This window comes from Nestor notabilis, unplaced genomic scaffold, assembly GCF_000696875.1.
Source record: "Nestor notabilis isolate BGI_N333 unplaced genomic scaffold, ASM69687v1 scaffold4650, whole genome shotgun sequence".
Classification (NCBI taxonomy): Eukaryota; Metazoa; Chordata; class Aves; order Psittaciformes; family Psittacidae; genus Nestor; species Nestor notabilis.
Window position 1 is genome coordinate 1 of NW_009912309.1, and position 21082 is coordinate 21082.

Consider the following 21082-nt stretch of genomic DNA (forward strand, 5'->3'; position numbering starts at 1 on the left):
CAGGACGGTAACCGCGGGGGGACGGCGGCAGAGACCCCTCCTGCGCCACGATGTGCTTTGGGGTGACCCAAAGCGGGCGGAAAGGGGTTGTGGGGGGAAAGAGGAGCGCTCCCGGGCACAGCCCTGCAGCCGGAACAGGGCACCCGGAAAGGACATAGGGCCATCAGCGCGGGGACGCGGCGCCAGGCAGCGGGATAGTCCATACATCCAGGGGTAGGTGTATTCCTACTTAGCCTCACCGCCTGCCTTGCCTCTAGGGAAGCGGAAGATCCACTACCTGTTCGAGGATGGTAAGGAGATGGCTGAGGAGTACGACATGAAGACCGGTCAGTTAGTGAGTAAGTGATGCTCTCAACTGGCCCCAGCAGCAGGTCTGCACTCTTGGGACTGGTCAGGAACAAATTGCCCCTAAATATTCTGGACACATGCATGCGTGCAGCAGAATGTTGTAGGGACATAAGTATGGTTCAGTGTGGGGCCAGGGTTCTCTGACTTCCATGGCTTAGCAGACCTTGTTTTAGCCCAGAATCTCTCCCAAACAGCTCATCTGACCAGAGAAAACTGAGGGTGTTTAGTCTGGGGAAGAGAAGGCTCAGGGGGGACCTTACCACTCTCTGCAACTACCTGAGATTGTAGTGAGGTGGGGGTCCATCTCTTCTCCCAAGTAACAAGTGATAAGACAAGAGGTAACAGCCTCAAGCTGCACCAGGGAGGTTTAGATTGGATATTAGGACAATTTCTTCACCAAAAGGGTGATCAGGCATTGGCACAGGCTGCCCAGGGCAGTGGTGGAGTCACCATTCCTGGAAGTGTTCAACAACCATGTAGATGAGACCCCCAGTGACATGGTTTAGTGGTGGTCCTGGCAGTCCTGGGGTAATGGTTGGACTTGGTGATCTTAAAGGTCTTTTGCAACCTAACTGATTCTATGATTCTGTCACAACAGACTTGGATATACTAAATGGGATTGCCATCTTGCATGACCAGGCACTGAGTCATGCTGGGGTGAAATAGCCTTTCTGGTGGCTTCTGCAACCACAAACAAACAAGGTGTCAGTTATAGCTCTTGTCCAAAACCACTTCAGCTGCAGCATGAACCCTGTCATGGCTTCAGCACCACTTAGCAAAAAAAGGCACTTGGTACAGAATTTCTGGCTTCAGGAGTAGGCCAGCTAAGAGATCCACTCACACCAAAGTGAAAGTGGCTGGAATGAATACGTGTATCTTCACATCATCTCAGTGCACTGCACAGCTTTGCTAGTCATTTGCTGGAGAAGTTCTTATAAAGCAGAATAATGAAAACCCTTCTTCTCCCTTCAACAGGTAGAAGATGGAGAGAGAAGAATACCCTCGGGGGCTCTGGCAAGTGGCAGGTTGAAGTGGGAGAGCCAACCTCACCGCTGTTGGGAGCACTGGAATCAGAGCTCATAAAGGAAAGCAGCTCCAATGTATGTAAGGGTCTGCAAGCATGACTGCACCTAAAACTACCTTGTTTTTACATCAGTAAAAAGCCTTGTGGTTACATCAGTAGATCACTCAAAGCCCCAAAAGACAGCCTTAACGTGCCCAGCACTCTACTAGAAATCAGCCCAAAGCTATGGGGCTGGTAGAAAAAAAGGCACAGGTTTGGTTCTTTTAGGGTCTTCAAGAGGTTTGTAGTTTCTTAAATAGAGAAACTGTACTGCTGTGTTGGCCAACTAATATTCTGGCTTCTGAAAGAGTAGGCTGAAAGGAAGGCCAATGCCAGGACAAGTGAGTTGGATGGAAAGCAGAGGTCATGACAATGAAAGGCTGACACAGGCAGTGTGTAGCAGGCTGCTCCTTAGCATAGCATGGCTTGTTTCATCTTCACATCCCTATAACTTAGGGGGCAGAGGTTGTAGCCTCTCACTATCTTTTCTACAGACCTGAAATGTGAGTACAACCCTGCACAGCAAACTGGGGGAGAGCCAGGATTGAATCCAGCAGGTCCCTAGGGTAGGCAGAGCTTGGTATTCATCTGCTTGGGAGGGAGAGGTCCAGTTTCCCTGTAAGCCTGTACTGAAAGACTGCCTCGCTGAACACATTCAGTTTCCTATACAGCAGGGCAGGCAGTGCCCTGGGTAAAAGCAGAGCAGTGCTTTCTCTGGAAAAGTGGTGCTCAGGCAGTTTATAGAATTACTCCCTAGTGCTCCTGTGTGAAAGAAGAGCTACTCCCATGTGAAGCCTCTCAAGGTAGTTCAGGAAGAAGGGGACAGGGAGGAGAGGAGATAGGCCTCACTAAAAGTACTTGTTTGCTGTAGCCTGTCTTTGTGAGGAAGGATACCCTGAGCAGCTTCCAGTGGCGGATCCGTAACCTGCCTTACCCCAAGGAGGTCTACAGCATCTCTGTGGAGAAGGAGCAGCGCTGCTGTGTCATCCGGACCACCAACAAGAAGTCAGTAAGGACAGCACTGCCAGTGCTGACAGTCCCTCGGGGTGGGCTGGCACAGAGGGCAGGCCAGTGACCGCACAGGGGGGTGTCCTCTCTTGCCTTCTATCCCCAGTGTGCAAGGGCTGAGGGGTCCCACCTTGCAGCTGCATGTCTCCTGATATCCACTTTCCACTCCCAACTGCCCCAGACATGTTTACAGTAGAGTGAGTCCCTCAAGCTCTGTGCTGGCCTTTGCAAACTTACCTCACAGTTCCAGTAGCATGGTGTTTGCTGTGTTCTTTCTCTGTCAAATGTTGCTCCCTTAGGAAAATAAATTAAGAGCCTTGCAGACCTTTGAAGCTAGAGCATCCCATCCTCTCCCTGACATGATACTTTGATCTACTCATTGCATCTGCAGGATTCACCAGGTACTGCAAAGCTGTGGGCACTCAGGCAGACAGCTCTCCCTGCATAAACCTGTCCGGTAGTCGCAGTGCCAATGACATGATCTAGAGGTATCAAGAAAAAGGCTGAATCTGGAAAGGAAGCACCACAATATTCTGCCAAAAGAAATTTGAGATGGGAGGGAAAAAAACCAACAAAACAAAACAGAAGGAAATAAAATAAAAAGGCTTTTCAGTATTATCTTACTCTCTGTCAGTACATGGCATCTCTCATGGCATGAGACACACTGTGCCCCAAAGCATTTACAGCCTCTGTGAGATAAGGCAGAATGAGCAGTATTATTATGAAAAGATAGCAGGGAGCAAGTATTAGCAGAGCAAGGGAGGGTATTGCAAGATAAGTGAAAGCTATTTACAAACTGGGATAATACACCAGCATGGACAAGGTGCTGTCTGTTCGCCTTCCTCCCGACGTTGCTGCAGAACAGATCAGATTCGTGGGTAAACTCAACCCGTTTCCCACCCTGCCCTCTTTGTAGCTGGCTGTAGGTGGTGCTGTTGGCAAAGAACTGCTCCGCTTTGGCAGCTACATGCTTTTCCGATCGCAGAACCTGCAAGTCTTGAGGCAATGAGGTATTTGAGCTCTGCACATGAGCATACCTGGATGCTCAAAAGCAGGAGGAGGCTAGACAGGAGGAAGGCAGAGTCCACCCCAGGAAAACAGCTCTAAATCAGAAAGATGCTGGCCTAGATGCACGCAGAGGGATTCGCAGGAAGTGTGTTGCTTTAGTAAGGAGACCAGTGTAGGAAAGATGGAGACTGCCATCTGCCACACGTGGATATGCATGGAGCTAGGATAGGAAGGGAGTATGTTAGCCTAAGTCCAACCGCATACTATCACAGACAGGTTTAGCTACTCCCAATCCAATAATAGTAGTGTGTATGTGAGAACTTCCTTGCCCAAGTAGGTGCTGTAAAATTAAAATGTACCACTAAGGCTTCACCCATATCCTACCTGACTTCAAGCTTTTTTGTACCCCTCTCAGGAAAACAGTAGAGTCCCCCACAAGCACTTGACACCTACCCACTTGTAGGCTAGTGTCAGAGAGAGTTGAGGGACCCAACAGTGGCTCATGGCCTGCATATGAAAGTTAAGGACTTCTGGAATTAAAGCTGAAAGTCACCTCACTGGGAACAAGAATGACTTTGCTGTCAGTACAGAGCAGGGACAGACTCTAGCACCAGAACACTTAGTACTGGCTCCAGGATATCTTATACCATTTCTCCTGGGTCTCGGCCAGGGTAAGGCACCACTCAGCAACTAATTCCAAGATAGCAACAAAGGCATGGAGTCCACAGAGAGCATGCAGATCACTACAGGAAAGGAAGGAAACCTCGGAGCCTCTCCAGCCCTTGGAATTTGGCCACGCTGCTTCTGAGCAGCAGAGCTGTGCTGACCGCCAGCCAGAGGCACAGCAACGGGGTGGGTTGCCAAGTCACTACTGAGTAGCTCAGCTCTAAATTCTCAGCATACCAGTAGCAGTTTTCCCTACCGGCTGACAAGAAGTGGGTTTCCAGTTGGAAAAATAATAGAAGTGACTTCACACACACACTGTGGATCTCGGGCCAGGAACCATGCTCAGAGTGCAGTACTGTCCTTGGCCATGGGGTGAGAGGCAAGGGCAGAGAATCTGCCTGCCTCAGCAGGGATAACCGCCCATCTGCTACCTCCCTAGCTCAGACAGGAGCTCTTCACTTCCACTAGTCACTCCCATTCCCTCTGGCCACGGCAAGGGCTGCTCAAGTGGGATTTGCTTAAAACCTCTTGCTGTAAAATAAATCCATTAAACTAAACTCTAAAAACAAACCCAGAAAGCCACCTCCCCGAACGCCAAACCTGATTCAATTATTGTAGCGAGAGGCAGTGGTAATGTTAGGAGGAGGAGGGGGTGGCCAGGCAGATCTGGTTTCCTTTGATCTTGTCACAGATTTTAGTTTGAGGCCAGCCAAAGCCATTCTTCTCCCCTTCTCCTTAGTCCTGGGGCAGCAGAATGCTGCTGTTTCATTGATGACTCCCAAGGCCCTTTGAAACAGTGGGTTTTTTTCTGTGTACTGCTTTTTTTCTTTTTTCCTTTTTTTTTTTTTTTTCTTTTTTTACAAACCAAAATTTTTGTCTAATCGGTAAGAAGTTAACACTTCCTTAACATGTCTTTGTGTTCATCTAATCTCTGCTGTTTAACCTTTGACATCTCCCTTATTATCCATGTCTGCCACCTTTTCCAAATACCGACAGCAGTGACAACACAGAACGGTTTGAGCCCTGCGGTAACAAGCTGCATACATTCCTCCCACTGCACCAGGAGAGCCATTTGCCCTTTGTAGCTGTTTTCACTGTGACTTGGAAAATAAACTGCAGTTTGGGCAGAGGTAGCTAGAGAAGCCAAGCCGCACACACAGACAGCTGAATGCAGAAGAACCCGTCGTGGTATGACAGCAGCCACTGCCTGTTCACACTCTGCTCTGGGCAACTCAGTACTAGCTCCAGGCCAAGTTCTTGGAGAAGATTGCCCACGAGAGTGCTGTAAGAGAGAGAGATTAAGAACCCAGCCATGCCTCTAGGTGGGAATAGGACCACCAGTGTACTTGCTGCAGCCCCAGAGAGAAGCAGCAGATGCAGGGCAAGCCATGCCAAGCAAGAAAGGTCTCAGGCAAACAGACACAGGCCTATAAGATTCTGGTCCCCAAGTCTTAGGAAATCTTTCAGTTACCTAGACAGCAAATAACACCTCCCATTCTGAGACATATTCCCTTTCCTTCATACTGAGCAAAGCCCAAGATCTGGCCAGTGGAGAGACACAGGCTAGATAGGGAGGTGGCAAAAACCTCTCTGCCCTCTGCTCGCATGTGAGAGGTAACCATGAGACTGGGATAGAGATCAGGGAAAGAACTACTAGGGGAGCATGGAGTGCAGATGAGCACCACAGCCACCATGGGGGCTGCATGGAGATGCTGCAGAGCAGAGGTTCAGGTGACTGTGGGCAGCTACACCTGGAGCTCTGTGCCCAGGAGTATGCCTGAGCACCAGCATGCCACCAAAGCAGGAAATCATCCAGGAAGCATAGCAAGAGGGAAAAAAACAAAAAAACAAAAAAAACGGGTTTAGAAAAAATTGCAGCACAAAATGGGGCATCACACAGGAAAGTTATGCCCTGTGTCACAGGGCACAAGAGCCTTAACAGCTGTTTGGACAAGAGCTAATGGGAGCTGATACTTAGAAGGAATGAGAGGCCATGAGCAGGGACAAAGACAAGGGACACCTGTCTCTAACCATGTCTGGCACTACTCAAGGGCAAGCTGGAGGGACCAAGCTTGCTCTCACACACCACAACCCTTCAGGACTTTGTCTGCTCTGATTTCCAGTTTGGAGGTTGGTTTGTAGTGCTGCTGCCAGCCTGGGGGCACCAGCAGGCACACAACATGGCACAGCATCCTCCTGCCAACCCTGAGAGGTCTGTTCGTCCTTGTCTACACCTTGCAGAACAGCACTCTGTAGTTCAGCACTGCTAACAGGGAATAGGAACCCCACCTTCCTCATTTCTGTCTCCTCTCTCATTTGTAGGTACTACAAGAAGTTCTCTATTCCTGACCTGGACCGATACGAGCTCCCCTTGGATGCAGCTGCTCTGAGCTTCACCCATGCCAACAACACCCTGATCATCACGGTGAGGTTTTAGCCATGCAGAACAGCACTTTGCCCTTCTCTTTATGTCCACAAAGAAGTTAAAATTGTTACGCATGGGGAAACGAGGCAGAGCAGGGTGATGTGCTGATCACTGATGAGCCCCCTTCTGTATACATGGTCAGTGGGAGCTTCAGATTACACGGGGCATGCTGACACTAGCCAGGACAGCCCAGGCTGCAGGAGGGGCCCTGCTTGCTGCTCAAGGTGACTTACAGATGGAAGCATGTCTGCCGTGGCCCTTTTTCCATGTATTCCCGTGCTCAGACCTGAGCAAGCCTCCACTCTCAGTGACAGCAAGCTTCTTTTGCCCCAGAGCATAACAAGGGTTAAGAGTCCAAGGATCTGCTGCACTTGGAGGTCTCAGTCTTAAAGTTTAAAATTGCCTGCTGCTTTGTGTCAGAGAGAACACACTTCCATGCACGTGGTGGAAGTGAGAGACTAGCAAAGCAGGCACTTCCTTCTTGTTGCAAGGAGCAGACAGAGGCAGACAGACTTTTGAGCAGCAGGTGCTTGTCTTAAACGTAGAAGCCAGCTACCCAGAAAGCATCTCCTCCAAGGGAATCCTTGCATCAGAGCTGCGGGTGCACATGCAGAGGAAGTAGGCCAAGAGTCCGTCCGAGCTTCTGTTTGCTACAGGTCAAACCCTTGATGAAAAGCACCTGCACCCACCACTGAACTGCAGCTGGGTGAGGCCTCTGAGGGCAGAGGAACTGCAACTCTTACTTCACCATCTGCCTTAGAAAAAAGAAAGCAAGCATATTTTATATATATGCTTATTACACACACACATATTTCACATGTAAGCATACAGTCAGTGAGCACACCAGGGATCTGCATGACACAGGTTGCCAGGATATTCCAGAGGGGTTGGTGGGGGCCAGGACTCCACATCTAACTGTGAAGTTTTACTTGCACTGTAAGACACCCTGGATTTGGCAAATGTGCCTAGCTTGATGGCATCATCTCTCCAAATGGGCTTTGGAGGCAGCTGGTAACATAACAGAAAGGCCTCACTTGGCAGGAGGGCCCCAGCTGTGCTGGCAGCACATGGCTCCAGTTGGTCTGCTTGGAGCAGAGGCTCAAGGGGAGTGCTAATGACATTTCTTTCTGTCCCACAGTACCAGAAGCCAAAGGAGATCCTGGCTGCAGAAGAGCAGCTACAGAAGGAGCTGAAGAAGGTAAAGCCAGCTAACAGTGGGGATGGCGACTGTAAGACCCAGTAGGAAGTGGCTGCTAAGAGGCTGAGGTGGGAAGCAGCTCTCTGGCATGGCTTCATGGTATTTATTTTGCCTTTTCTAATAAAAATTAGTCCTGTTCTTAATAGAGACATTTGGAGGAATCTTTGTAGGCCCAGGGAGATGGCAGGGTAGTCAATTTCTTTACTGCCTGATCTGCTGATTTACACAGATGTTTATGATCCTTGTATGAGTTGTGAGAAGCTGCAGCATGTAGAGGAAGAGCACTGCATCCACAGCCAGCAGCCCGCTCCCCATCCTCTATGAGCAGAAGTGACATGAAAGCTGGGTAGTTCCCCTTGGGAATTCCCTGTGTCTGCCACCATCGCTGAGGGCAGTAACATTTGGTAAACAAGACATCCCCTCCTCCTCACACCCGTTACCTGTGTGGGATGTGCTTGCCAGCAGCTCCCTCCTGTGCTGTCGTGCAAGGTCCTCCATGCAGTTAGAAGGATGCTCCGGTATCTCTGCACACAGCATCAATGCTTAGACCTGACTGAGCACAGGCTATGAAATGGGGTGTTGAGGAGGACACCCAGCTGCTTCCTTACTGCCAGCCATGCACAGTGCGCTGTGCAGAATGATGGCGGCTGTGCAGAGCTGCCTTCATTTGCATGGCATGGAGGGGAAAGCAGTCACAGGGGCTGCTGAGCACAGCACAGGAACCGAAATGCAGCTGCTTTCATCTGCACGGCACAGAGGGGAAAGTAGTGACAGGGGCTGCTGTCCAGCTCCTGAGTAGCATTAGCACACCCTGTCCATGAAGGCACAAGCACAAACTTTGCCACACAAACCCCATGCATAGCACGGACAGCCACTGCAGTGCTGTTTTAGTGACTAGCCCTCCAACCAGCTGCTGTCCCTCCTCTGCACCAGCATCCTGTCCTTTGATTTCTGCACGTCCTTCCATCCTGGTTCATATTTGAACAGCTCCTACCCAAACAAACCCTACTTTTAAGTAAGCCAGTCACAGGCTCCTCGTGTAGTTCCCCTGACAAGGACTGCTTTCAAACAATGAAAGCTTAGAGCCTGGGTGGTATCTCCATTTAGAGCCTCACTGCTAGGTGGCTCCAGGAACCACCAGCATGGTGTTCTCAAGACAACGGAGGCACTATCGACTGTCAGAGTTCATCAGAGCCAGCATTCCCCAATGTCACCTATGATGTGAGGGTGCATTCTTCTACTCACGAGCACTGGCACCATCACTGGACTGCAGTTCTGCTCCAGGCTTCAGCCAGGAAGCACCTAGAAGCAGCTAGGAAAGAACAGGACCCACCAACATAGGCTGCAGGAAAGAAACAGCAGGACTAGCAACAGCAGTGTTGCAGGCAGGCCTGTCACAGGAGTCGTCTCCTGCACCAGTGATACTTGTTCACCTGCTCAGCTGACGTGCTCGTTCCTACTCTGGGCCTTGCCTAAGTCCCAGTGTAATAAAGAACCTCTCATCCCACCCCACAGTTACTCCCATTCCTTTACAGCCTCTCCCAGGGGACACTGCCTAAGACATTTAATATCTCCATCCTTCCCTCCCAGTTTTATTAAAGGACCTGTAACACACCAGCACCTGAGAAAAGCCAGACATCCCCCCCTCCCAAGCTCTGCCAGCTCTCTCTCTAGCCTTCTATCTCCTGCCTAATCACTTATCTAAAGTTCTCCTCGCATGCGGAGCCCAACGTGCTCCAAGCAATACAGCAGCAGTATTTTGCAACCGTGGATGCAAAGCACCATCTTTTCAGCAACAGCTCAGTGTTAACAATAACCCAGAAACTCCCCCAGAATTATTATCTTTGGGATCTACCATTTTGAGCTGATGGAAGATTGTTCCAGCCATGGCATCTTTTTACAGCAGTAGATCATTGCTTGGGGCACTTAGACATCAATTCTACCACTTACACAAGGAGAATATGTAGCACCACAGTAGCTACAAGGGAGCTGGCAGCAAGCAGGCACAAGTGGCAGCAGAGGAACTGGCACAGATTAGGAACTGTAACAGGAGCTGTGCTGGAAAGATCCTTGTAAGAACGTAATCCTGCAGGAAGGTCATACTTTTAAATTACTTTGCACCCTGAGCTGCTGTCTCACAGCCACTGGGAATGGAGGGCTGCCTTCAAGAAGGTGAGGAGCTGGTTGGTTCCACTCCCTCCCTGCTCTTGCAGGGGCTCCAGCAAACATCTCATTCCAATTTTTGTGCATTACAAGGGAAAAGCAGCCTCTTGACAGTGGAAATTACCTATCAAGTTCTAACAAAGCACCATGCTGGGTGCTTCGTCCTAGAAGTCCTCCCCCTTTGTGATACAAAATCTCTCCTTTTACCTATCCAGGATTCCCAAACTCACAGGCAAGTAGGGTTCACACACCTTCCCCCAAACAGGACCAGACTCCAGACACCATTGCATTCACCCACAGCACATTCATCCACAGATGTCCGCATTCATCCAGACAGCACTGAGCATGCTGAAAGCTACAGTTGTTCTGAGTCCCAGTTTGAGTTGAGATGGTTGACACAAAAAGTAGTGGAGCCTACTTTCATGTGCCCACAAGATCCATCAAGGTCTTGGTGTCTCCTGCTTCATCATGCAGACAGCAAGCAAAATGCAGATCCTACTTTTTGAATTCTTGTTTGAAAAAGTGACATGAGATCTAGGATACCAAAACCTGCCTTCAATGAGCAGCATCACAGGGTCTAGTTAGGGAGAGAGATCTGTAAGCGTCTGAAAATAGGTCCAACCTCCTCCGCCCAACCAGGCCTCTGCAACCAGCCCCGTTTGAACTTGAAACAAAACATACAGTCGCTTTTGTTTCCCTTCAGAGTTTTTATTTAGCAAAACATGAACATTTCAGCCCTGCCAAGTGCACAGGCTGACCTGACGGCCAGCCTGGGGAGGCATACACTGAAAGTAGGGCTGGCTCTGCCTTTTAGTTCAATTCTTGCTCTTGGTTGCAAAGGACAACACAAGCAGCTCTCAGGAGAGCAAGTGCACGTGAAAGGTGGGCCTGGCTCCAGACACCTTTCCTTTCCACTAAATCCATCCACCCCACACGCAGCCTAGACTTCCTTCACATGGCTCAGAGCTTGGCTGACCCCAGCCTGACCAGCACACACAGCTGATAGGGCATCCCAGCTCAACTTGCCCCTCAAATGCTATATCCCCAGAAAAAAAAGAATAAAAAAGAAAAAAAGAATGTTAAGAAACCAAACTCTGACTTACACAAAATAAAAAGGTTAAAAGGTAAAGGACAACAAGCTGTTATTTCCACTAACAGGCAGGTGAGGTTCAGAAAGTCTGGCCCTTAGTGCACTCTTCATTGTAGCTTTCTGGTAGGCAAAAAAAAAAAAGATCCCTTCAGAAGCCTTAGGGGCCATTCTCACCTCTCCTGCCCTGTGGTTCCCTGAGCCAAGTGTTAACTCTGCTTTGGGGTGACCAGAAGCAGCTGTGGTGCCCTTTCACAGTGCTGTGAAGTCTAGGACGTGTAGGGCTGATGCCAGGGCAGCGTACAGATGAGTGGTACTGAAACGGAGGCAGTACACTGGGCTGCTGGTGGGTGAGGACAGGTGAAAGCTCTGCAAGAAAACACGAGAAAGAACCTTTCAAAGAAGGGTCAGCATGAAGACCACAACCAGTATTACAGACTCAGTGGCTGAGATGGTCACTTTTCCCTGCATATAGGTTAGGTTCCCCACAGTGGGCTCACCCCAAAGACAGCCCAGCAGGCCCTCTCCCTTTTTCTAGAGACATGGGCACTGGGCTGCCAGAGAATAATTCAGAAGCTCTGCTGCTGCCGGGTCTCAGCCAGCTCTCACCTGCAGGCACCGAGTCTGCCGCTTATCCCAGAGGCGCACCACGCCGTAGTAAGAAGAGCCACTGGCAATCATATGGTTCTTATCACTCCTTATGCAGTACAGGGCGCTGTCATGGGGCTCTTCCCACTCCTGGACACACTTCCTGCATGAGCAACACAAACCAGAGCTGAGCCTCCACTCCTCCACCACTGGAGCTGAGCCCCAGTTTGTCTGAAGGAGCTAATTCAGCTGCAGGTGAGTTCCCAGATACTGCACAGGGAAAGCCAAGGAGCCTCATGTGGGCCTCAGATGCCAGCAGGGTAGGCTCACCGTGTGCTGGTCCGTATGTCCCAGTAGCGGATGTAGGTGTCATACCCACAAGAAAGGAGAAGGGAGGGTGTTTCGTAGAAGACGTCAAGGACTCCAGCTCCATGGTGGAAGTCAGTCCCTAAACAAGTCAACAGCTGACCACTGCAATGAAACACAATAGGGGAAGAGTCATTCAGAGCAAAGTGCCCTTCCAATTCAGCTGGCCACAGCAGAGATGGCGGCATGCGAGTCTCCTAGATCTTATTTCTGTGATCTAACAGAATGCAAAGCCTGCACAGTCGTCTTCTCCCTCCCCCAGCTTCCGTTGCTGGTTGGGCCACTAACTGTCACGGAGGGTGACCAGCTGGAGTCACAACTCTAAGAGGACAGGCACAGCTGACCCCCAGCAGAACAGGGCCATTCTCCTTGGCAGAAGAGACCAGTAGTCCATGGGAGACAATTATCACCTTAGTCAAACTCCAGTGCTTTTGTGCAACAGCCACTTACCTGATCAGTCCCAACCCATCTTAGACTCTGTCCTTCAAGATACTGCCCACTGGGCTATTTCCCCACATCTTTGACATACAGCTCAGATCCACAGGCAAGTTGGACTCTCCTGGCTCAGTCTGCCATGGCTGCTCTCCTCAACCCCCTCCAGTTACACTGGCTACTGCAATCCCTGCTACCTGGGGCTGAACATGACAGGTCAAGAGCAACCATCCCAGGGCTGCTCTGGAGATAACTTTCCAAAGGCTAGCTTTTCTTTTTAATAACCTCCTCCTTTTTAATTCCTCGCTTGCTGTGGAAGAGCAAAAGCAAGATCTCCATGAAGCTCTAAGCCAGATGCTTTCTCACCATATCACTCTGCTGCTTTCTCATGTGCAGAACCAGCAGCAAACCAGCTGGATGATGCCTGGTGAGGGCAAACCCTACTAGACTGCAAGAAGGAGCTTGAGACACTTCCCTGGGCCATATGAAATTGCATCAGGCACATGTCACAGCCCATCCCCAGCACCACTCCACTTACCCAGCAGCCAGCAACACCCAGCCATGGCAGACTCTTGGAGGGGGCAATCTGCTCAGCTGCTTGAAAGGGCCACCTATTGCAAACCCTCTTTTCCTTCCTCCTCATACCCTCTGAATCAAAAATGCTGGACACAATAAACCTTGAAGCACCTGCTTTTCAAACCCTGCCACACGGCCACCCCTCTCCAACAGGCTCTTGGTTCTCAGGACAATGAAGCGGTCCTGAAAGCCGACAGCATGGATCCCGCAGTGGGGTCACTCCCAGCATCTCCCCCCATTATTTTGTTACTTTCTGCTCCTTGATCCAGCATCACACAGTTCTGAGGCACATCGCCAAATGCCTTAATTCTGTCTGTAATCTGGGCTAAAGCCCTCGTCGGGGGATAAAGACCACACAAAAGGAGAAATAGAGTCCCAGGAGATGTTAAAACAAGTAAACACCTTTGTGTCAGGAGAGAGAAATCGCTGATAAAGCAGATTAGCGCCTCGGGCCCTGGTGTCCCCAGATCAGAAGGCGAGCCCTGGCCGATCTTTGCAGCCAGCACGCTTCTATGATCACAGAGCTGGCGGCATGCTGGGGCCAGCCTGTTTCCCCACAGTCACTCTCCAAAGAGCAGATTATGTAGAATAACAATTTCTTTGTGGCTGTGTAATTCCCTCCGTGACCGTGGCTGTGGGCAGCTACATTGGCCCTTGATGCCAGGGCCCTAGCAACCATTTACAGAGGCCAACTAGCCCTAGCGATGGCCCCCCCGTGCAAACCTCTTGGACAAGCTTTAACATCAAGTGCATGAATTAATCCCCCCCAACACGAACCCAGGGGTGCTGGCTTATTGGACTTTGTGTTTCTTCAGGCAAGGGATCGAGGGGATTCCAGCCTTCAGCCCTTTGCAACCTTCTCACAATACATTAACCCTTGGAAGGTTACTTAAAAACCAACGCAGCAGCAACTCTGCACCTGTGTGCAGGTCGAGAGGTTGAAGTATTTGCAGTCTGAGCACTGGGAGCAAGAGTTGTGGGGTTTGGCTGGGGCAGATGGGTCCTCAGCTCCACCATGGAGAGAGGCATGGATGGAGCTCTGGCTCTTGACAGAGCTCTGGCACTTCCCTGACCCTCCAAGCACACAGATCTCCTCCACCTGCCATTCTGCAAAGCCAGGCAGGACAGATGGACATGCACATAACCCTTCTCAAGGCTTCCACAAAGCTTTCTTCATCTGACAGGTTATATACGTGACCCAGAGTTGTGAGACATACAACAGAGGTATGAGGAGTCAGCTGCTCTCCCAAACAAGCACCCTTTGACTACCTGTGAGATGCATAAGGGGCCAGACTGTCCAACCAGCAGAGTCCTCTGCCCATTGCTCAGGCAGGAGCAGAGTTACAGGAGATGAGCAATCTCAGTGAGCCTTCGACAGCACAAGCAGCCTGGACCTCTCTCTCCCCACTTCTGCATGCTACTGCATTGGTTTGGTTTGGTTTGGTTCGCAGGGTAGCTCCCGGACTGGTGCTCTGAAAATGTGGAAGTTTGGGGGAGAAAACGAGGATGGGCAGCTGCATGTGGGCCATGCATCCCAGCAGCACATCCTGCTTGCTAGCTGAAGCCTGGTGGTGTTACTTTCCCTCCACCATTTCCCTGCTAATACACCTTTAATATGTAAAGGACTAAGTGATCTCAGGGTGAGAGGAGCATTATGCTGGGGAAAGGTAGCAGGATGCAGAAGCACATCATTTACTCACTCGGACCAGCCCTCTTTCTCTCCTCAGATGCTTGAAACAAATCACAGCAGACGTCCTCACAATCTCCCACCTCTGAAAAAGCACCCATCACACCCAGAGTGAGCCTGGCCACACTACAGCTTGTCTTCCATCTCCCAGACCAGACCACAGTCTGTAATGCTGCAAGACGGCAGGAATTTTTCATGGCAGCCTGGTGATTTCTCCAAGCAAAAAATTCCAGCATCAAAGGGACAGGAGAAACCAGTCTCTGGATTCCCACTTTCAGAGCTTCCTGTGCAGCACTGAACACCACACAGGTGGCTCACTCCCAGTATTCCTCCATGCCTTCACCCCTCACTGCAGTGGTACCCAAATATCCCAGAGTCACTCCTGTTTTCCTCCCTCCACTTCCCCTTCCAGCCTAGACAACAAAAAAGAAGGAAAATAAAAGGGTGAGGGGGGAAAGGATTAGTTTTTCTCTAATGGCAGGAAAGGAGCACAGATACTTGCAAGTTACCACAGCAAAGCAAACCTTGCTTTGCAGGTTTGTTAATCAGTTCAATTCTCCAGCTCCAAGAATAGGCCAGCCAAAACCACTTTCGATTGGGAGGCCCAGCCCCTGCATACAGCAGTGGTCCTTAAGCAGTTTACAGAAACAACACATTAGTTGCTACAGTGAAGCACTTAAAATCTGACGCCAGGGGAAAATCATACTGTGCTGTACACTGGGCACACAAACCAAAGACCCGAGTGTTCTGGCACAGGCACACTTAAGTTGATGAAGATGCAGAACACAATACTTCCCCCATGTTTCAGCAGATTAAGGCATCTCTGGACCAGCTACTACCATGTCAGGCTAGCTTCATGTCCCTGCAGCACACATGGCCATGCTGAGCCCATGCTGGGAAGGGAACTCTGCCACCACAACTCTTCCAGCCTTAGGATCGATCACAAGTTAGTACCCACAAATTGTCCAGTCTTCATTATTCCAACTATTCTCTGCCATCAAAACCCAGTCTCCAACAGCTTCCATATCCTAGGGGGTAAAACCCACAGCTAATCCTTAATAATCCATAAAGGACCAAGATTAGCCATCAAGGGGCAACAAAAAAGCAGTAGATACACCAGCACATCACCCATCGTTTTGTAACAACTTAGATGGACAGAAAATAATCTACTCAATAAGGGACAGAAAGAGATGTGATAGTTACTTTGAAACTTGTTTCTCACCAGGATCACAAACATGACAGGTTTCCTGGAAAGAGCAGTCTAGAGCCAGAGCTCTTGGCTTCAGCACCTTAACCACAAAGCACCTGGGCCAACACACTGCCTACAGACACACAGGTCCTGCTGAGCATCCAGTGCTCAGCAAGAAACTCACAGATACTCCCAGTATCTTCCACTTTCTCTTAAGCATCTAGACAGACTGAAATCATACTGGCAGTAATCCAGTACCAGCCCTCAGGGAACAGAGCCAGTGCAAATGCAGCAGCCTGTTTTGTCCCTAGCACAGGAAAGCTGTGTCAGCAACAGGCTCCAGACTTGTTGCCGGTAGAGTAAGATGTTTAAACGAAGTCCCTGTGCCTGGGAAACATATCAAACTGATGAATCCAAAAATGAAAGGCATTTTGTTCAGGAACTATAAAGAATCCTTTGATTCATCTCCATCAATTCCCATATTCTTCAGAAAAGAAGACTTAAAAAAAAATGACTTTTCAAAATAAGCAATTTGTTCAGGATTTCCACATTTCACTCTCTTCTTTTCATGATGGCAATCCAACCATGAACACTGCTATCATGATACCTCCAGAAGATAGGAGCCTTCTACCCTGGAAGCAAAGTGAACTTTGAAGGAATGTCAGAAACAAGCTGATTTAGGTTGGTTTTTAAAGACAGCTTAAGGCTCTATTCCTCCTCTCCCGAGCAATATGCAGACAAAATAAAATCAGTCATGGCAGAACCCAGATGGTTAGTTTCCAGATAACCCATGGGATGCTGCTATCACCAAGTTAAAGCCATATGCAGCCTCCCAAGCCACAGTGATTATTTGTGTTACCATAAAAGTTCACTTTTCCCCAAGACCTTGCTGATAGCTGGAGTCCAAAAGAAGTCTGCACCTCCCTCCCTGTACCCTGCCCATTTGCTGCAGGTCTTGGCCAGCTGTCTTCAATACACATGAACTACACCCCAAAAGCTGGGATGACAATAAACATGTTTCCCCCCACTCTCAATTTCTGGTGACCACAATTCACTAAAACTGATATTACACAAATATGCAAATTCTAGGAAACTGCTGAATCCAGAACATCTGCTGAAAACAGAGATGTGTGAAATTAAGGACATACTCATTTGCTCTGGAAGCCTCATCTGTGATCACCCATCGAAGAGGAGTCATTGCACATAAGCAGGTGACCTTTCAGAAACTGAGCAGAGCTCTAAACCAGTATTTTAGCCCCAATAACTACTTACAACAAGCCAGGTGAGGAGCATATACTTTAAAAAAAGTGGAAAGAGCACCATTCATCTCAAAACACTGGGATATTTGAGCTGATGATCAAGTAGACGAAGGAAATAAAATCTATTTAAAAAACATTATCCAGAGTGCAGCATTTGCACAACTTCTGTCATTCAAGTTGGAGTGTGCACCAAAACCAAAGGGAAGAGCTGAGCTGTTGACTCTTCCAGGTCTTCGCAACAGCAGCTGAGACACCCAGGGGATGCAGCAGCTTATGCTAAGAAAGAAAAGCCTTGGTCAGCCTCTATAATGTATATAGGGTAAAGCACAGATCCTTGGCAAAAATATTCTTCGTAGACTTATCCTATGCCAAGGTTACTCCTGCACTTAGCCAAGGCTACTGATTCCTGAAGGGAGATGTGAGATTGGCATGGGGAATTTTGAAGGAGCACCTCCATGTAAAATGGCTCAGAGATGCTTTTGTAAGTGATTTTCAGAAGAAATGCCTCTCTCTGCTTCCTCAGCGCAGCTGAAGGGACTCGAGGCAGTAGGGGGGAATGACACCAACGATGGTTTGAGATTGTGTCGGGGGAGACAGAAGAGGGAGTTTTGCCTTCTTTTCTTCTGCTTTCTCTGAATTGGCCCACACACGCTTTAAATGGTCCAATAAAAAGATACAATTTCTTTACCTTTCCAGCTCTGGGACCCTGTGAGTTTTTGTTGTTCGGGTTCCCGTAAGGTTAAGTTCAGAGGATAAACTGACACGCTGGGCTATGGGAAAAAGCCAGTTTCTTCAAATAAAGCCACAACGGTGCAAAAGAGACCCTGCTGGGGCTTTTATTTGGGAAAACAAACAGAAATGGCACCAAGCCCTTCTGCTTTACGAACCAATTTAACTATAAAACCAATGTTCTCCCTCTCGGGGGTGAGGAGGGGAGAGAGACAGGACATGACAATAGTCCAAAACCTTGGGGGGAAAAAAGAAAGAAAAAAAAGAAGATAGGACAAAAAAAGATTGTCTGTCCCCTTTTCTTTCTTGACCATGGCTCCTTTTCTTAGCACACGTGTGTTCTTGTAAAAACGATTAGATTGCAATTTGTATAACATGGTGACCCCCAAATTCAGACATTTAACCCCTTTTCTCTGCAAAGAATGTCAAGAATGTCTTCTCTGTCTTTCTTTCCAACGGGAGGAGTAGGGGGGAATTCTCTCAAACTGTGATTTCTTGGGGAAGAGAAAAAGAGAGAGGCGAGGAAAAGAAGCAGGGAATTCTCAAAGCCTCTCGCCTTTCGCCCCACTTGTGTGGGAACGGGCGGCTGTATTGCTCCCTTTCTGGGCAGAACTCTGCAGGTCTCCTTTAGTGGAGAGACAAAAAAAATGGAGAGTCCAAATCAAAACAAAGCCATCTGTTTAAATGAGCCACTGCTAGCCAGTGGCAGAGGGGTTCCTCATTCACTCCTTCCCATTCTTCTCTCATGCCACTGTTGATTCTCTCTCAACCCAGGGAAAAATAAAGATTGCTTTTGCTTTGGCTCAGAGGGATGAAACTGATTGATGTGCTTAGAGTGTCCAGCCCCCACCCCACACTCTCCGATTGTTCAGGGGCTTGTAAAGTTGTCATAAATACGCCTGAACAGGAGTGCAAAGGCCACAGCATGCCCTGGACCATGCACACATCCAAAGGGCAGTAGCTGGCCTCATACTTTTCTATAGTGAGATAGGGCCAGACTGTCACAGGGAGGAGAGAACTTAGGATAAACACCTGTAGGTTCTTCCTTTTTACAATGGTTTTACATTTCGGTTAAGATGCACCAGAGCCCTCTTAACAGAAGGAAAGCAGAAGATGCCCAGCTTATGTGAGAGAAAGATGATGTCGAAAGAAACCCCTGAAATCACTAAAGGACCACAAGGCCCCAGATGTTTTTGAGAACATATGCATACCATGAGAAATACACTGCATAGAAGACTGAAGCTATCAATTTATAGTTAAGAGACAGAGCTCTGAACACAACAAAGTCTGTTAAAAGGAACAGTCATCCAAGAGAACAACACTTAAGAGGCTGCAGCAAGCTTTCTCCAGCAATGGCTCAAGTAGTTGGCCATAGGACTGATGTTCTGCTCCAACAACGCCCAAGATCTCAGAGCAACGGAATCAAACCCTACAGTTCAGAGTTGCAGAACTGAGGCAGGAATTTCTTCCTGGCCTTTTCAAGTGACTAATTCATGCCTGAAGGCAGGAGACCTATTTATATCTAGTCTTGCTGCTCAAGTCACAAACAGGATTGCCAGCTCCATGAAGAAGGACCTGCTTTTCCCTTTGCCTAGATCTACATCCAGACTCTCCATCCTATCTACCTTACTGCAGAGGGAATAGCTCCCAAGGACCAAATTAGAAATACAAAGCCGTTGTGCAAAACTGATCTAATATGAACAGACCAAGAAAGAGTTTGCCTGAAGACAAGAACTGCCCTATGACCAACCCCAGCCTGTCACCTCACCAACCCTTTTTCCTTTGAATTTCAGGAGAAAGGCATGACATTTGTGTTCCTGATTAACTCAAGGCCATATAAAGGGGAATAGCCAGAACTGATGCTTTAAAAAGAGTAACCAAAGCCATCTGTGGACAGGAGGGCAAAACAGCAGGGCAAAAAAGAAGCAAGAGAACCTCAGAAACAGAGAACAAGAAGCCATCTGAGGAAGGGCAACTACCTGTGGATCATCCCACTGCAGTGAGCGAAGGCAGCAGATGGCATCTGCATTCACCTACCTGATGTAAGCACAGCCCAGGAAGCTGTTTAGCTTACTGTCAGACAAGTTTTGGATTGGTTATTGTGATTTAAAACTGTGTTCAGCTAAGACAGAGACGCTGAGAAAGAAACCCAAGCCTGAAAAGAGCAGGAAGCCTCTTCCCCACAAAGCCTGAAGAGAGCCTCCTTGGTAAAAAAAAGATACTTGGCATAATGAATCTATAGAAAAGGAGGGTAGAAGACGGGATTCTGCATCTACAGTGTGGTATCAGGGGGACCTCTTCTGTCCCCCAAATCCTGTGAAACTGCTATCAGTGCCAGGATAATATTCACTATTGTTTGTCTCTCCTCTTACCAGAGATACCCACTCAGTTCTCTGTGACTGGATAAATCCAGTTTAAATACCTTGGTGAAACAGACTCCCCACAATTCTTAGAGTCAGTTACATTTCCTTTCGATTTAGCAACTCCAGTTCTCAATCCATTTGTGCCCTTCATCCAACAAACTCCTTCTGTTATTAAATTAGAGGGTCTCAAACTTGTGTAAACCTTGGAGTTCAGAGTTGTGGAGAAAATGATCTTCTACAGAACTTATTTTAGAACACTATGCTAAGAAGCGTTGCGCATCCTGGGACAAGCTTCAACATTAAAAGCTTTTGTTGGAAACATTTAGCAAGCTTTATAACCAAGAACTAGACCTGCAGATTCTGATTTCATTTATCTAATTCCACATATAAAAAGATCTGAGCATGACAAGTTGCAAAGCCAAGAAGGACTGGATTTAAACAGGAAAGCATCAGTAGTGATCAGCTAACTGGGGTGTTCAGTGCTATATACTGCAACTGTCAAATTGTACTTGCTGTTTAAGAACAGCACAGGGAACCCAAGTTTTAAAGCTCTCCCTCCTTGTTGACAACTGCTCATGTTCACCCACTCAATGGCTCTAAAAGCCACCAAGGTGGATGCAGATCAACATACGCTGAAATCTGAAAGACAGCAACTAATTCTTGCCCACCCCACTGCACAGACAGATGGAACCTAGGAAGGGTCCCAAGGAAGCACATACCAGGGATCAAGCAGCAGCAAGTTAGCAAACTTCAGCCAGCTGCTTATGACAGTAATGCTCACGCTGGGTCTCGGAAAGAAAGAGCACAATGTGATAGCACTAGAGGTAAACATGGATTACTAACCTGCTCCGCAGCTGCCTGGCTACCCTGGAAGCTTCATCCCCACCCATCTGCTGAGGGCACCAGCCACACACCTGAATCTCCCTT

General features: G+C 48.6%; 2 protein-coding genes across 2 annotated transcripts in view; one reads left to right on the forward strand and one right to left on the reverse strand.

Moving 5' to 3' along the window:
• Positions 1–233: 233 nt before the first annotated feature.
• On the forward strand, positions 234–7859 carry DPCD (deleted in primary ciliary dyskinesia homolog (mouse); the record flags this gene model as incomplete). The annotated part of the gene is made up of 5 exons (XM_010018820.1): positions 234–338; positions 1324–1448; positions 2283–2416; positions 6416–6518; positions 7657–7859. Coding segments are annotated over 5 exons (572 nt in total), but the record flags the coding sequence as incomplete, so codon positions are not given.
• Positions 7860–11218: 3359 nt separating this feature from the next.
• FBXW4 (F-box and WD repeat domain containing 4) overlaps positions 11219–21082 on the reverse strand; it is a gene marked incomplete at its 5' end in the record, with an annotated part of 48820 nt that continues 38956 nt past the window's right edge. The window contains 3 exons of the mRNA XM_010018829.1: positions 11219–11335; positions 11576–11717; positions 11885–12025. Of these exons, the coding sequence (XP_010017131.1) occupies positions 11219–11335; positions 11576–11717; positions 11885–12025 (400 nt within the window). The remainder of the gene's footprint in view (positions 11336–11575; positions 11718–11884; positions 12026–21082) is intronic.